This window comes from Piliocolobus tephrosceles, chromosome 14 (genome assembly GCF_002776525.5).
Source record: "Piliocolobus tephrosceles isolate RC106 chromosome 14, ASM277652v3, whole genome shotgun sequence".
NCBI classification, from domain to species: domain Eukaryota; kingdom Metazoa; phylum Chordata; class Mammalia; order Primates; family Cercopithecidae; genus Piliocolobus; species Piliocolobus tephrosceles.
The window spans coordinates 7,275,254-7,290,719 of record NC_045447.1 but is presented as its reverse complement, the minus strand read 5'-3'; the positions used below and the strand labels follow the sequence as shown (position 1 = coordinate 7,290,719).

General features: G+C 55.1%; 1 protein-coding gene across 1 annotated transcript in view; it reads left to right on the top strand.

Moving 5' to 3' along the window:
• Positions 1–15,466, top strand: part of LAMC3 (laminin subunit gamma 3) — an 86,029-nt gene that overhangs the window by 23,110 nt on the left and 47,453 nt on the right. Inside the window, exons 3-8 of the mRNA XM_023217220.2 lie at positions 675–805; positions 4,565–4,731; positions 8,256–8,444; positions 8,521–8,638; positions 11,072–11,170; positions 14,973–15,109. Of these exons, the coding sequence (XP_023072988.1) occupies positions 675–805; positions 4,565–4,731; positions 8,256–8,444; positions 8,521–8,638; positions 11,072–11,170; positions 14,973–15,109 (841 nt within the window). The remainder of the gene's footprint in view (positions 1–674; positions 806–4,564; positions 4,732–8,255; positions 8,445–8,520; positions 8,639–11,071; positions 11,171–14,972; positions 15,110–15,466) is intronic.

Sequence of the window (15,466 nt, the reverse complement as noted above, 5' to 3'; positions counted from 1 at the left end):
CAAGCGCCTGCTAGGGCCAAACAGAGCCCAGGGCTGGGGAAGCAGCGAGAACAAGGCGCCACAAGTCCCTGCTCTCGTGGAAGAGATGTCACCTGGGGCAGGTGACCTGTCCACAAGAGCCTGACCCTCAGCATGTGAGAAGCCAAGAAACCCAGGGCCTGCTGCACGCCAGGCCGTACTGAGCAGGGGAGAAGGTCGCGGGGGCACACCACCCCCCCGCCTCTGTATCCCTGGAATGGGGTGCAGGAGCCCCTGGGAAAAGCCAGGTGACCTGCACTACGGGGTCTTCAGTGGGCTGCTTCGACCCCTGTCCCCACCAAACCTCAGCTGCTTCCTGACCATGGGCCCGACCTCACAGCCAGCGCTGACACTGGCTACCCTCCTCCAGATACCTTTGTAGGGGAAGTGCTATTTTTGTTCCATTTCACAGATGGGAAAATGGAGGCTCTAAGACATTGAAGTTGCACCAGTCGGTGGCCTAGCACCCAGGTTGGGGTGACCCCCAAAGCACAGCCTCCTTATTTCTGCAGCATTTTCAGAATTGGCCTGAGCTTGGCCTGTTCCTGTGTCCCAGGAGCCCCTGGGGCAGCCAGCTGGACCTGCCAGCAGAGTGGTAGGGGTAAATACTAAATACTCGGGAACCTGCTGATGGCTCCCTCTCCCCTCTGCCCCAGGAGTGGGTCACCAGCACTGAACTCCTCATCTCTCTAGACCGGCTCAACACGTTTGGGGATGACATCTTCAAGGACCCCAAGGTGCTCCAGTCCTACTACTATGCCGTGTCCGACTTCTCTGTGGGCGGCAGGTAGGTGGGAGAAGGGAGGCAGGGTTCCAGGACTCAGACCTGAGAGCAGAAGGCAGCTGCTGTGCGGGGGCACAGAAGCCAGGTGTGCCCCAGGGGAGAGGGAGGGAGCACCTGCCATTCAAGGCCCTGGGGGCCCCCACCCAGCCCACCTCCTGCCGGGTCCCCTGCATCAGCTGATTTGCCATGTGCCAGACACATTGGGTCTTGGTGCCCATTGTCCCCTCAGCCTGGAGGTTCCTCCCTTTCTCCCTTCCTTCTTTCCTCCCTCCCTGTCTTCCTACTTTCTTTCCTCCCTTCCGCCCTCCCTCCCTCTCTTCCTTCTCTCGCTCTCTTTCTTTCTGAAGGAGTTTTGCTCTTGTTGCCCGGGCTGGAGTGCAGTAGCGCAGTCTCGGCTCACTGCAATCTCCACCTCCCAGGTTCAAGCAATTCTCCTGCCTCAGCCTCCGGAGTAGCTGGGATTACAGGCGTGCACCACCACGCCCAGCTAATTTTATATTTTTAGTAGAGACCGGGTTTCTCCATGTTGGTCAGGCTGGTCTTGAATTCCCAACCTCGGGTGATCTGCCTGCCTCAGCCTCCCAAAGGGCTGGGATTACAGGCATGAGCCACAGCCCCCTTCCCCTTTCTAGTATGGGAATGTTACTGGCTCCTCTCTGGCCCCTGGTCCTGGTCCTACACACTCTTAGCACCCGTCAGTGCCCTGGGCAGTTTGTCTCTCCTCCAACATCTGTCCCCTCCAGGAAGCAGGGGCTGCCCCGGAGGAAGAAGCCGATCTCTCACCTCAAGTCTCAGAGCCTGTCTTGCACGTGGCCACCTGGCAGTGGGTGCCCAGGGAGGGCTGTGGGACGAGGGAGACACAAACGTCTTCCACGTCAATGTTTCTCAGTTTTCTTTGAAAGGAGAGAGGAAAACAGGTGCATTCCTGCCCCAGTCACGTGGGGACGGCAGACACTGATCAGATTGCTCCCCAGTGAACACATCAGCCCGCGCCAGGATGACAAGGAAGGGGAGGAAAGGGACAGCATGTGCCTGGGGTCGGGGAGGACAGGAGCTGGCGCTGCAGACGGGACCCGGGAGTGGGAAGGCTGGGGTTGAGGACCAGGGGACGGCCAATGTGGCTGGGTGGAGGGTAGGCGGGCAGACGTGGAGAGATTGGCAGAGTGTCGGGGCCTGGGCGGGTTTAGCCTCACCTGGCAGTCAAGAGGAAGCTGTGGAAGGATTTGGTCAGGGTAGTAACAGAGTCAGATTTTTAAAACACCCCCAAACCCCTGACAGCCAAGTGGGGCGGATAAGAGGAGAGAGGAAGTCGAATGTCAGGAATCAGGGCGGGAGGTGGCAGCTTGGACCAGAGGGCTGGGGTGGGGGATCATGGGTCTGAACGCGATTGAGGATGGAAACACAGCTCTGTGTGTGAACCATGGGCTGTGGGAGTGGGGAGCGGGGATGACACCGGACTCTGGGCCTCCACAGTTCAGACGCACTTGGGTGGCATTAGAGAGATGGAGAAGGGGGCAGCATGAGGCTCAAATGCCTGCTTTGGGTGTGTGAGCTCCAGGGAAGGTCAGGGCTCGTCACTGAGAGCCCCTACGGCCATGAGGATCCCCCTGCTCCAACCTGCCCCCTCATGTGAGTCAGCAGGAGGAGCTCCCCGGGGAAGGCGGCCGTGAGCTCCAGTGCCTGCTGTCAGGGGGCTTTGGGCCAGAGGACATCCGGGTTCCAGCTGCCAGAGCCAGACCACCCTCAGACCGCAGCTGGCTGGGGCAGGCTGCTCACAGCAGGGGACAGGTGGCCCCAACAACCTGTGTTCACAGTGGAGCCTGTGAGGTCTCACTCTCCTTTCCCGGATCAGAGGGCGGGTTGAAGCACCCCCTCCAAGGCAGGGGCAGTCCCTTGTCACTTCCCTGGTGACCACTGTCCCAGGATTGCCTGGTGCCTGCCTCACCCCGAGAAACCCTGGGGTGCTGCCTGCCTAACCTGGGCCCTGAGTGGAAGCCGTGCCGTGTGCCCTACCACACACTGTGTCCTCATATCAGCTAAAGCACCTGGAGTCCCAACAGCAGTTGGCGATTTGTCAACACCCGCTGAGGGTAGAGCGTGGAACGTGGCTTAGGGGAGCCACCGAGTGGCCACAGAGGAGTGTCCAGGAGCTCAGGGTCCACGTGGAGTCGGCGAGGACGGGCTTCAGGTCCAGCTCAGCCACTTAGCATCTGTCAGTTCCAAGGCCTGAGCCTGATGCCTCCTGTGTGAAATGGGGACACTAATGTCCCTCCCACCTCCGGTGAGGCTCTAGGGAGAAGCTATTGCCTTGGCCAAGGGCAGAAGCCATGGCCTCTGAACAGCTCGGGACAGGGACAGTGGTGGGGACAGGGACAATCACTCACAGAGTCAGGCTCTGCCGACCATGCCGCGGGCTCCCAGGGCACCCCTGTTCCTGCCTAATTCCACCCGTCTCTTGACCCTGTGTGTGGAATGGGGACACAGGCCGGGGCTGCACTCAAAGATGCTGTATTCGCCCGTTCTTGTACCTCTGTAAACACCTGAGATGGTTATTTATTTATTTATTTATTTATTTTTGAGACGGAGTTTCACTCTTGTTGCCCAGGCTGGAGTGCAATGGCACGATCTCGGCTCACTGCAACCTCTGCCTCCCAGGTTCAAGCGATTCTCCTGCCTCAGCCTCCAGAGTAGCTGGGGTTATAGGCATGCGCTGCCACACCTGGCTAATTTTGTATTTTTAGTAGAGACTGGGTTTCTCCATGTTGGTTAGGCTGGTCTCGAACTCCTGACCTCAGGTGATGCACCCACCTGGGCCTCCCAAAGTGCTGGGATTACAGGGATGCGCCACCACGCACAGCTGACGGTAATTTATTAAAAGAGGTTTAATTGGCTCACAGTTCCATGGGCTGTACAGGAAACACGGTGCTGGCATCGGCCTGGCTTCTGGGGAGGCCTCAGGAAACTTACAACTTAAAATCATGGTGGAAGGTGAAGAAGGAGCAGGCCCATCCCATGGCCAGAGCAGGAGCAAGAGAGACAGCAGGGGACAGGGTGGGGCGGAGGGGAGGGTGCCACACACTGCTAAACAACCAGATCTCATGAGAACTCACTCACTTTACAGTGCCGAGCGGGGAGGGTGCTAAACCATTCAGGAGAATTCCAACCTCGTGATCCGATCACCTCCCACCCAGGCCCCACCTCCAACACAGGGGATTATAGTTTGACATGAGATTTGGTGGGGACACAGATCCAAACCATATCAGACCTAGACTCACAGGGGATTTGGAGGGACTCAGGGACTGTCCCTGTTTGGGGTACCCTCTTTCCTGCCCTTTGGGACACAGTTTAGGGATAGCTGCTGGAGGCAGTCCCCTCAGCCCCCCACACCTGTGCTGCTGTGACTGCCGGCCCACTCTCCACTCGGGAGACTAAGGTGACTTCTTCCTGGGTCCCTCTCAGCCCCCAGGTGGGGCTCCTGCCAGGTAGAAGCTTTCTGTGGCGGGCACTTGCTAGCTGGTGGCTTTGGGCAGCTTCTCCGTGCCTCACTTTGCCCGCCCATTATATGGGGGTGGGACCAGGCTGGTGAAGATGGAATGGATTTATTCCAGAGCTCACCAGCACAGTCAGTTCTCTGTTACTGCTGCCCCCAGGGCACATAGTAGGTGTTCAGTAAGGGCCAAGATTGAGGGTGGAGTCTGGCTCACACATTGTCTGCCCTGCCAGCACCTGCGGGTCCCCTTCCTCCTCCCTGTCTTTTCCCAGGTGCAAGTGCAACGGGCATGCCAGCGAGTGTGGCCCCAACGCGGTGGGCCAGTTGGCCTGCCGGTGCCAGCACAACACCACTGGCACGGACTGTGAGCACTGCCTGCCCTTCTTCCAGGACCGTCCGTGGGCCCGGGGCACTGCTGAGGCCGCCCACGAGTGTCTGCGTGAGTGTCACGGGGCATCAGGGACCCGAGGCTGGTGTTGTAGGTGGGGAAACGAACTCCCCCGAAACCTCACAGTGGTGGCTCCTCCTGGGTACGCCGGCGGGGGCAGCTCGGGGTCTCTCGGCTGCTGCAGAGATGAGGACGAGCGGAAGGGGAGCCTGGGGAGGGGGTGCGTTTAAGCCTCAGTCTGTCCTCCACTAAGTAGCTCAATCTTGGCCCTCACTGAACACCTACTATGTGCCCTGGGGGCAGCAGTAACAGAACTGAGTGTGCTGCTGAGCTTTGGAACAAACTCATGCAGAGGCGCCTGTGGTGGGAGGGCCGGAAGGTCCCTGACTTACTTCTTTGTGTTAACCGCTCCCACCCCAGCTGTTAATCAGAACCAGGCTACCCCACAAGCAAGGGGGTGCTGACGGCCCACCCAGACTCTTCCACGGGCCCCCAGGCAGCCCTTTGGTGTCCCAGCCCCCATGTGATGTGGCTTTGACCACCTAACCTCAGAGAAGCGCTGGAGAGAGGATGCTGCCATCATGTCTTCTCCAGGGACACAGGCCGAGAGCAGGGACCCCCTGACTTCCCTTCTGGCTACGGCGCCGGCTGCAAGACAGCCTGGTTTCCTCCAGGCTCTCCATGCACAGCCACTGTTGCTGGGCGCCGGATCCCAGCTGGTGCTGGTGCTGCTCACAGGCCCGCCAGGCTCGCTGGGCGGGCAGCTTGGCCTCTGGGCCCCGCTGTCCTCTTGGGCCTGAGCCACTGGCGACCATAACCAGGGCTGGGTGGGGAGGGGACGGGGGCGGCTTGTTCTGAGGGTGGGGCGCTGTCTGCAGGAGCTGCCCTTGCTGGCCTACCTCCACCAGGGAGTTCTGGGGCCAAGGAAGCTGTGCTGGCTGGCTTCCACCGTCCCAGCCTGCTGCTGTCTCCGCGGTGGGGACACAGTGGCCAGACTGCTTCTACCATGTCCTCAGCCCTGTGCTCACGTCTGTGTGTCTGTCAGCAGCCTGGGAGCCAGGGTTTCATGCTTGACCCTTCATCCCCACCCTCACCCGCAGCTGAGACAGCCCCGAGCCCTGAATTCCGCCCCGTCCGCATCGCTCCAGTCTGTCTAACTTCTGTCCATTGCAGCCAATGTCTTGGGCCTGGCCCTGCCTCTTCTCTCCTCTCCCTGCACACTGAAGTTTCCTCTTCCCTGTTCTCCATGCCCCACCCCTCCCCTGCCTGCAGCTAAGGCTTTTTTCTTTTTTTTTTTTTTTTTTTTTTGAGGCGGAGTCTGGCTCTGTCGCCCAGGCTGGAGTGCAGTGGCCAGATCTCAGCTCACTGCAAGCTCCGCCTCCCAGGTTTACGCCATTCTCCTGCCTCAGCCTCCCGAGTAGCTGGGACTACAGGCGTCCGCCACCTCGCCCGGCTAGTTTTTTGTATTTTTTAGTAGAGACGGGGTTTCACCATGTTAGCCAAGATGGTCTTGATCTCCTGACCTTGTGATCCGCCCGTCTCGGCCTCCCAAAGTGCTGGGATTACAGGCTTGAGCCACCGCGCCCGGCCAAGGCTCTTTTCTTGAAACAAGGCCTCACTCTGTCACCCAGGCTGGAGTGCAGTGGCACAGTCATAGCTCACTGCAGCCTCAAATTCCTGGGTGCGTTTTCCTCCCACCTCAGCCTCCAGAGTAGCTGAGACTACAGGCACATATCACCATGCCAAGCAATATTTTGTAGAGATCAGCTCTCACTGTTGCCCGGGCTGGTCTTCAAACTCCTGGGCTCAAACAGTCCTCCTACCTTACCTCCCAAAGTGCTGGGATCACAGGTGTGAGCCATGGCACTGGGCTAGGGCTTTCTAAAGGACAAATTTAAAAACATCCATCCCCTGCTTAAACCTTCCCACGGCTCCCCCTTTGCTCCCAGCTAACGTCCACTGACCACGGCAGCCCAGCTTCCCTGGAGCAAGCTCTGCTAGCCTCTGACTTCACAACTGCCTCTGCACTGCAGGCCCCCACTGCACAACGTCCCCGCTTCCCTGCCATCACACGACATGCCGCCTGCAGCCAGCCTCATGGCACACCCACACCAGGCCATGCTTCTATCTCTGGAAGTGGGGTATCCCCTGGGCTTTTGCCCGTGTCTGTGACACCGTTCCCGCTTACTCTTCCTCTGCCTGGCCTATTCCTCACTGCTCAGCCTTCAGATTCAGCGTAGCTGTGACTTTTTTTTTTTTTTTTTTTTTGAGACAGAGTCTTGCTCTGTCGCCCAGGCTGGAGTGCAGTAGTGCGATCTTGGCTCACTGCAAGCTCCGCCTCCTGGGTTCATGCCATTCTCCTGCCTCAGCCTCCCGAGTAGCTGGGACTACAGGCGCCCGCCACCACACCTAGCTAATTTTTCTTTTTGTATTTTTAGTAGAGACGGGGTTTCACCGTGTTAGCCAGGATGGTCTCAATCTCCTGACCTCGTGATCTGCCCGCCTCGGCCTCCCAAAGTGCTGGGATTACAGGCGTGAGCCACCGCGCCCGACCACAGCTGTGACTTCTTCTGGGAAGCCTTGTTCCACCACCCCAGCACAGCCGCAGGGGCCCCTTCTTTCGGCTCCCAAAGCCCCCTGCCTCTCCTGTCCCAGCCCTGCATCTGCAGGGGTTTTGCTTGCTTGCTTACCATCTGGCCTGTGGGCAGCATGAGGGCGGCAGGTGTATGTGGCTCTGCACCTTTCACAGATCCACCCCTGAGCTCACTCTGGGAGCCAACACAGAGCCAGTCCCGCACACAGACTTTTAAAAATGATTTAATGGGGAAATGAAAGGTGACTTGTGCTTTCTGTACCCCTGAGTGACCTCACACAGTAGTGAGATTCACACTGTTGTTATGGCTTGGAGGACCTACAGGAGATTTTGGAGTGAGCCATGCTGCCGCTCCAGAAGGCAGCCAGCCTCTGATCAGTGCCCATCTATCTGGGTGTATATCCTGGTTGCCTGGGAGGGTCCTCTTTCTGCCCGTTGTTTCGGTGTATTTACTAACGGTGTCCTGTTTGCTCTTAAGAGTGTCCTGTTTTGGCCGGGTGCCGTGGCTCAAGCCTGTAATCCCAGCACTTTGGGAGGCCGAGACGGGTGGATCACGAGGTCAGGAGATCAAGACCATCCTGGCTAACACTGTGAAATCCCATCTCTACTAAAAAAATACAAAAGAAAAACTAGCCGGGTGTGGTGGCGGGCGCCTGTAGTCCCAGCTACTCGGGAGGCTGAGGCAGGAGAATGGCGCAAACCCGGGAGGCGGAGCTTGCAGTGAGCTGAGATCTGGCCACTGCACTCCAGCCTGGGCGACAGAGCGAGACTCCATCTCAAAAAAAAAAGAGTGTCCTGATTTGGAAAATCAATTGCAGTCTCTGACCTTGATCAAGCTGGGCCTGAACTCCATTCTGGACCATGCTCTTGCCCTTCTCTTTGTGCTGCCTGCTCATTTAGCACAGGGAGGCTGACTGGCACAGATGCCCCCTCCTACCACATCACAGGGGACTCACACACCTTTCCACGCTCCTGCCCACAGCCTGCAACTGCAGTGGCCGCTCCGAGGAATGCACGTTCGATCGGGAGCTCTTCCGCAGCACAGGCCACGGCGGGCACTGTCACCACTGCCGTGACCACACAGCTGGGCCACACTGTGAGCGCTGTCAGGAGAATTTCTATCACTGGGACCCGCGGATGCCATGCCAGCCCTGTGACTGCCATTCGGCAGGTGAGTGGGCTCCACATCCCCAGCCTCCAACCCCGCCCCTCCTGGCCTCCACTGCCCTGTGCCCTTCCTCTCCCAGGCTCCCTACACCTCCAGTGCGATGACACAGGCACCTGCGCCTGCAAGCCCACTGTGACTGGCTGGAAGTGTGATCGCTGTCTGCCCGGGTTCCACTCGCTCAGCGAGGGAGGCTGCAGGTGAGGGCAAGGGGCGGCCTAGTGTGGACACATTGCACGGAATGACAAGAAGCAGGAGGGACAGGCTGTCGGTAGTGCCTCCCCTCCCCACCCCTTCCTGTCTGCAGCTACCTTGCCCTAATCCTGGTGAGGACTGGGGAGGCCAAGAGACAAAAACAGACCATAATGAGACCAGGCTGAGCCCTGTGGCAGCTCGGCGGATCTTGCGGGTGGAGGCCAGGCTTCCTGCAGGAGGTGCTGCATCACTGCAGGGAGAGGGGAAGGATGGGTGTTTGAAGTGGGGCGGGGGGCACGGGGGACCTCCGGAGGAGCTGTGGATCGGTGGGAATCAGGAGTGGGTAAGGAGGAGGCTGAGTGGAGGCTACAGCAGAAACACCTGGGCAGTGTGCTTGGGGATTTGACTGTGGTGAAGGAGAGCAGGGCAGATTCCAGAGCCCAGTGCAAGGAGGAGCTGACAGGACATGGTGACCAGGGGGTCGAAGAGGAAGAAGGGGTGAAGGCTGACCCTCGGGGTTCTCTGGGCCTCTAGATAGCAGGGCGTGCAGTGTGGGGAGTGGGGTGGGAGAGGCTGAGTGTCATCTGGGTACTCTGAGTCTGGTACCCAGTGGGACAGCTGAGGGGAAAGAGGGGCAGGGGCTCCTGGGGTCTGGACCTTACCCCAACACATTTGCCATCACTGGATTGAGAAAGTATACAGTGGTCAAAAAACAAAACAAAAAAGCTATGATAAATTTAGAAGCACTTTTTTTCTTTTGAGACAGATTCTTGCTTTGTTGACCAGGCTGGAATGCAACAGTGCCATCTTGGCTCACCGCAACCTCTGCCTCCCCGGTTCGAGCAATTCTTTGCCTCAGCCTTCTGAGTAGCAGGGGTTACAAGCGTGCACCACCATGCCCAGTATCTCTATTTTTTTTTTTTTTTTAAGATGGAGCTTGCTCTGTCACCCAGGGTGGAGTGCAGTGGCGTGATCTCTACTCACTGCAACCTCCACCTCCCAGACTCAAGTGATCCTCCTGTCTCAGCCTCCTGAGTAGCTGAAACTACAAATGTGCACCACCACACCCGGCTAATTTTTGTATTTTTTGCTAGAGATGGGGTTTCGCCATGTTGCCTAGGCTGGTCTCAAGCTCCTGGTCTCAGGTAATCCACCCTCCTTGGCCTCCCAAAATGCTGATGACAGACGTGAGCCACCACGCCCGGCCCAGAAGCACTTTTAAGTGAACTTGCTTTGGTTAATAACAGGCATCCTTGTATATTTGAAAGGCAGTAGAAACACGTTGGGGATATCTAGGAGATCTCCGATTCCTCGTAAAATATTTGGTGGTTCTGGGCATAAAAGTGACCATGAGATGGGGCCTGGCTATTTCCCTGGGGTCTTTCTGACCTGTGGACCTTTGCATGTGCCATACTTCCCACCACTGCCCCGTCTCCCCAGCCTGTGGCTCACAGCCTCCTGCTCATTCTTTAGGTCTCCGCTGAGGGGCCCCCCTCTCTGGACGCCTTCCCTCCCACCTGCCCCTCGCCTGCACCCCCAGGCTGAGTCAGAGGCCCTGCAGTGCGGGCACAGCCTCTTGTACATCTCCCATAACACGTATAGTGGTACAGGGTCTGTGTGATCTGTCTGTCTACACTGGAATGTGGGATTCACTAGGGAGGAACCATGTCTTGTTAGATGAGTGGATGGATGGAGGGAGGGAGGGATGGAAAGATGCATGGATGGGTGAATGAATGGATGGATAGGTGGCTGCTGGACAGAAAGATGGAAGGATGAATAAGTGGATGGAGGAGTGAGGGGATAGATAGAAAGATTCATGGAGGCCGGGCATGGTGGCTCACTCCTGTAATCCTGGCACTTTGGGAGGCTGAGGCAGGTGGATCACCTGAGGTCACAAGTTCAAGACCAGTCTAGCCAACATCGTGAAACCCTGTCTGTACTAAAAATACAAAAATTAGCTGGGCGTGTGGTGCATGACTGTAATTCTAGCTACTCGGGAGGTTGAGACAGGAGAATCACTTGAACCCAGGAGGCAGAGGTTGCAGTGAGCCGAGATCGTGACACTGCACTCTAGCCTGAGTGGCAAAGTATGACTCTGTCTCAAAAAAAAAAAAAAAAAGAAAAAAGAAAGAAAGAAAGAAAAAGGAAAAGAAAAAAAGAAAAGAAAAGAAAAGAGATTGGTTCATGGATGACGAGTGAGTGCGTGGATGAAGATGGAAGGGTCCTGGATGGTGTGTGCTGGCTGGGCAGATGGGCCACTGTACCAGGGATGGATGGGTCACTTCCTTGGCAAGATGGGAACAGTAAAGCCAAGTAAGACTCCTGCATCAGCCTCACTCCTGATGTTGGGAGCCGGGAATGCTCCCTTCCTAGGATGAGCTGTTCCCACTCTGAAGTTGCTCATTGCACATTTTCCCCTTGTCCTGTCTCTTTGGCAGACCCTGCACCTGCAATCCCGCTGGCAGCCTGGACACCTGTGACCCCCGCAGTGGGCGCTGCCCCTGCAAAGAGAATGTGGAAGGCAACCTATGTGACAGGTGTGTGAGCTAATCCAGCAGTAAGCTTGCTGGAAGTGACCTGGGGGCTCACTGATGAGGTACCAAAGCTGTGGAGTGCGGGGAGGAGCAAGGGGCACAGTCTTCGCAGACTTGGGTGACCTTGTCATCCGGTGCCCTTCCTGGAGCACCATGTATCTGTCATACAGGAAGTTACTCAAAAGCTTTATGGCACTGTTTATGCTTTGATCCAACACCACTGATCATTCATAAGCTGAGAAAATACATGTCTTAGCTTAGAATCCTGAAAATAAAGAGCTGGAAGAATAGGAGAGACCATCTAATCCAGGGATAGCAAATACATGGTGCTCGTACTACCACGTGCTGTGGCAGACATCACTAATGGTGCACTATCACAGCCCTCCCCTTTCACACTCACTGCAGACATAGCTAATGGAGCACTATCACAACCCGCCCTTTTCACACCCACAGCAAAACATCACTCATGGAGTATTATCAACCCTCCCCTTTCACACCCATGACAGACACCACTAATGGAGCACTATCACAACCCTTTCACACCCACGGCAGACATCACTAATGGAGCCCTGTCACAGTCCTCCCTTTTCACACTCATGGTAGACATTACTCATGCAGCACTGTCAATACACCCCTTTCACACACACAGCAGACATTACTAATGGTATACTCATGGTAAAGATCACTAAAGGAGCACTACCACAGTCTTCCCCTTTCTTACCCACAGCAGATATCACTAATGGAGCACTATCACAACCCTCCCTTTTCACACTCATGGCAGACATCACTCATGGAGCATTGTCAACGCACCCCTTTCACACCCACAGCAGACATCACTAATGGTATAACCATGGCAAACATCACTAAGAGAGAACTATCACAACCCCCCCCTTTCATACCCACAGCAGGCATCACTAATGGAGCACTATCAACCCTTGCCTTTCACAGCCACGGCAGACATCACTAATGGAGCCCTATCAACTTTTCCCTTTCATAGCCATTGCAGATATCACTAATGGAGCACTACTACAACCCTTCTTTTTCACTCCCACAGCAGACATCACTCATGGAGCACTGTCAACACACCCCTTTCACACCCACAGCAGACACCACTAGTGGCGTACCCACGGCAGACATCACTAAGGGAGCACTGTCACAACCCTCCCCTTTCATACGCACAGCAGACATCACTAATGGGGCACAACAGTCTTGGCCATGAGCCCTACTATAACCTCAGGATCCTTCTTAACATCCTGCTTCAGGAAGCCCCTACCCATTGAGCTGGATTTTGAGCCTGTCTGCCATCTTTGCAGTCTGATCATGGTACAAATGGAGCCTCTGAAGCTCTGCAAGTCAAAGGGGGCTCTCCCAATGCCACGAAGTTCATAAACTTCCTCTTTCAAGTGTTCAAGAGGCCTTCAAGCTCCAGCAGTGCCGCCAGCAGACAAGCATGGGTTTAGCTCCTTGGGTACACACTATCTCTTCTTCCTGGCTTTGTGTCTGACATTCCCCAGAGCTGCTTGGAGAAGTGGCTGATTCTGGGCTGGGGCTGGAAAAAGACAAGATAAGTCCAAGGCGTCTTATAGTGCCAGGAAGCAAGGAAATGCTGAAAAACAGACAGACACAAACAAAACAACCCAAACCAGAATGCAGGCCCATGTCAAAAGGACACAGGAGCCGACATGAAAGAGCTCTCGGGGCTGAAACAATTTGAGCAACAAAATAAACAACGATAGTATTGGATTATAACCCAGAGAATAAAGTCAAATCCACAAATCCATCCTGATGTAAATAGATGGTTGAATACATAAATAGATGGGGATGCAGGGACAAACCTTCCTTGCAGAAGAATTCCAAGTGATGAATGTAGAAATGAAGGAACTAGAAAACCACTGTTCAAACCTCACAGCGGTAATTGCTACAGGCAAGAGCTGCTGATGAATGCTGACACTGGTGGGCAGAACTTTAAGGAAAGGGGGGATATTTGCATAGCCTCAAAATATCTTTTAATTACTGGGGTGGCTTGAACATCTGTCCATGGGTTCTTTGCTACTCTTCCCTCCAGGAAGTCGAGCTTAATCCCCCTCTTTTTGAGACTGGGCTGCATTTAGTGACTTGCTGCTTTTTTGTTTGTTTGTTTTTGTTTTTGAGATGGCGTTTCGCTCTTTCGCCCAGGCTGGAGTGAAGTGGTGTGATCTCGGCTCACTGCAACCTCTGTCTCCTGGGTTCAAGTGATTCTCCTGCCTAAGTCTCCCGAGTAGCTGGGATTATAGGTGCCCACCACCATGCCTGGCTAATTTTTGTGTTTTTAGTAGAAATAGGGTTTCACCACGTTGGCCAGGCTGGTCTCGAACTCCTGACCTCAGGTGATCCACCCACCTCAGCCTCCCAAAGTGCGTGAGCCGGCTGGGCGCAGTGCCTCATGCCTGTAATCCCAACACTTTGGGAGGCCGAGGTGGGTGGGTCACGAGGTCAGGAGTTCAAGACCACCGGCCAACGTAGTGAAACCCTGTCTCTACTAAAAATACAAAAATTAGCCAGGCGTGGTGGTGTACACCTGTAGTCCCAGGTACTCGGGAGTCTGAGACAGGAGAATCGCTTGAACCCGGGAGACAGAGGTTGCTGAAATCATACTACTGCACTCCAGCTTAAGCAACAGAGCGAGACTTCGTCTCAAAAAATATAAAAATAAAAAATAAAAAATAAATAATAGTTTTTTTAAAAGTGCATGAGCCACCACGCCCAGCCTATTCACTGACTTGCTTCTAATGATTGGACCGTGGTGATTGCACAGTGGAGAAGACTGGCAGACAGCACCCTCAGCAGGTGATGAAAGTCAGCATCGCTTGGATGTCATGTGGGTTTCCTGTGCTCCCACGTCATGTGACAAGAAGGGCACTTCACCTCTGTGTATTTCTTTCCCAAGCCTATAACCCTGGTCTAATCATGAGAAACATCAGCTATTCTAAAAATACCTGATCAGTGCTTTTCAAAAAGTGTCAAGATAGTGGCAGATATGGAAAGACTGAGAAGCGGTGATAGGTTGGAGGAGAACAAGGATACCACTAAATGCAACGCCTCGTTCCGAATGGGATCCTGCAGCAGAAAGCAGACATTAGAGGAAAAAGTGGAGAAATCCTAATAAAGTCACTGGGTGTGGTGGCTCAAGCCTCTAATCCCAGCGCTTTGGGAGACTGAGGCGGGTGGATCGCCTGAAGTCAGTTCGAGACCAGCCTGGCCAATATGGTGAAACCCCACTTCTACTAAAAATACAAAAATTAGCCGGGCATGGTGGCAGGCGCCTGCAATCCCAGCTACCCGAGAGGCTGAGGCAGGGGAATCTCTTAAACCCGGGAAGCTGAGGCTGTGGTGAGCCAAAATCACACCATTGCATTCCAGCCTGGGCCACAGAACAAGACTCTGTCTCAAAAAAAAGAAAAAAAAATCCAAATAAAGTCTGGAGTTTAGTTAACTTAGTTTTGACAAATGTACTGTGGTAATGTCAGATGTTAGCATCCAGGGGAGGCTGCCTGAAGCAGGTATGGGAACAATCTGTAATGTTCTTGCTATTCTTCTAGAATTCTGAAAAAATTTTGTTTTTAAGTTTCTGCAGTGATTCTAGACTCTCATTAGTCCAGGTGGGATACCCTGGTCCCACCCCTTCCTGGCTGATTTCTGAAAAACTTTTGTTTCTAAGTTTCTGCAGTGATTCTAGACTCTCATTGGTCCAGGTGGGATACCCTGGCCCCGCCCCTTCCTGGCTGATTCACGTGGCCCTGGTGGGCATGTCCTGCCTCCATTGCAGATGTCGCCCCGGGACTTTTAACCTGCAGCCCCACAATCCGGTCGGCTGCAGCAGCTGTTTCTGCTATGGCCACTCCAAAGTGTGCACGGCCACTGCCCAGTTCCAAGTGCATCACATCCTCACCGATTTCCACCAGGGTAAGAGGTGCCCCCTGCAGACGTCTCCCAAGGGTCTGCTCCCAGCCTAGCGGCAGGTGGTCCTGCCCTGAGGAGATCTTGCACTGGTGGATCTCCCATTGAGGAGAGGAGCCACAGGGCTGCACAGCCTAGGTGGGGTCGGGGGTGAGATGATGGCTCCCCAGTGCCCACCTGCGACCCCCAGCTCCCTCCCCAGTCTCTGACTCTTCTCTTTATACTCGTGGTGGGGTTGGGGTCCGGGTACGTGACGCTTTTTGGATCCTGTAGGGGAATTTCCACTCACCCTGTTGAGACTGGCCTCCCTTGGTATATCTAAACACTGAGTATATCTAAACGCTGGGGATTCAGGCTCAGTCT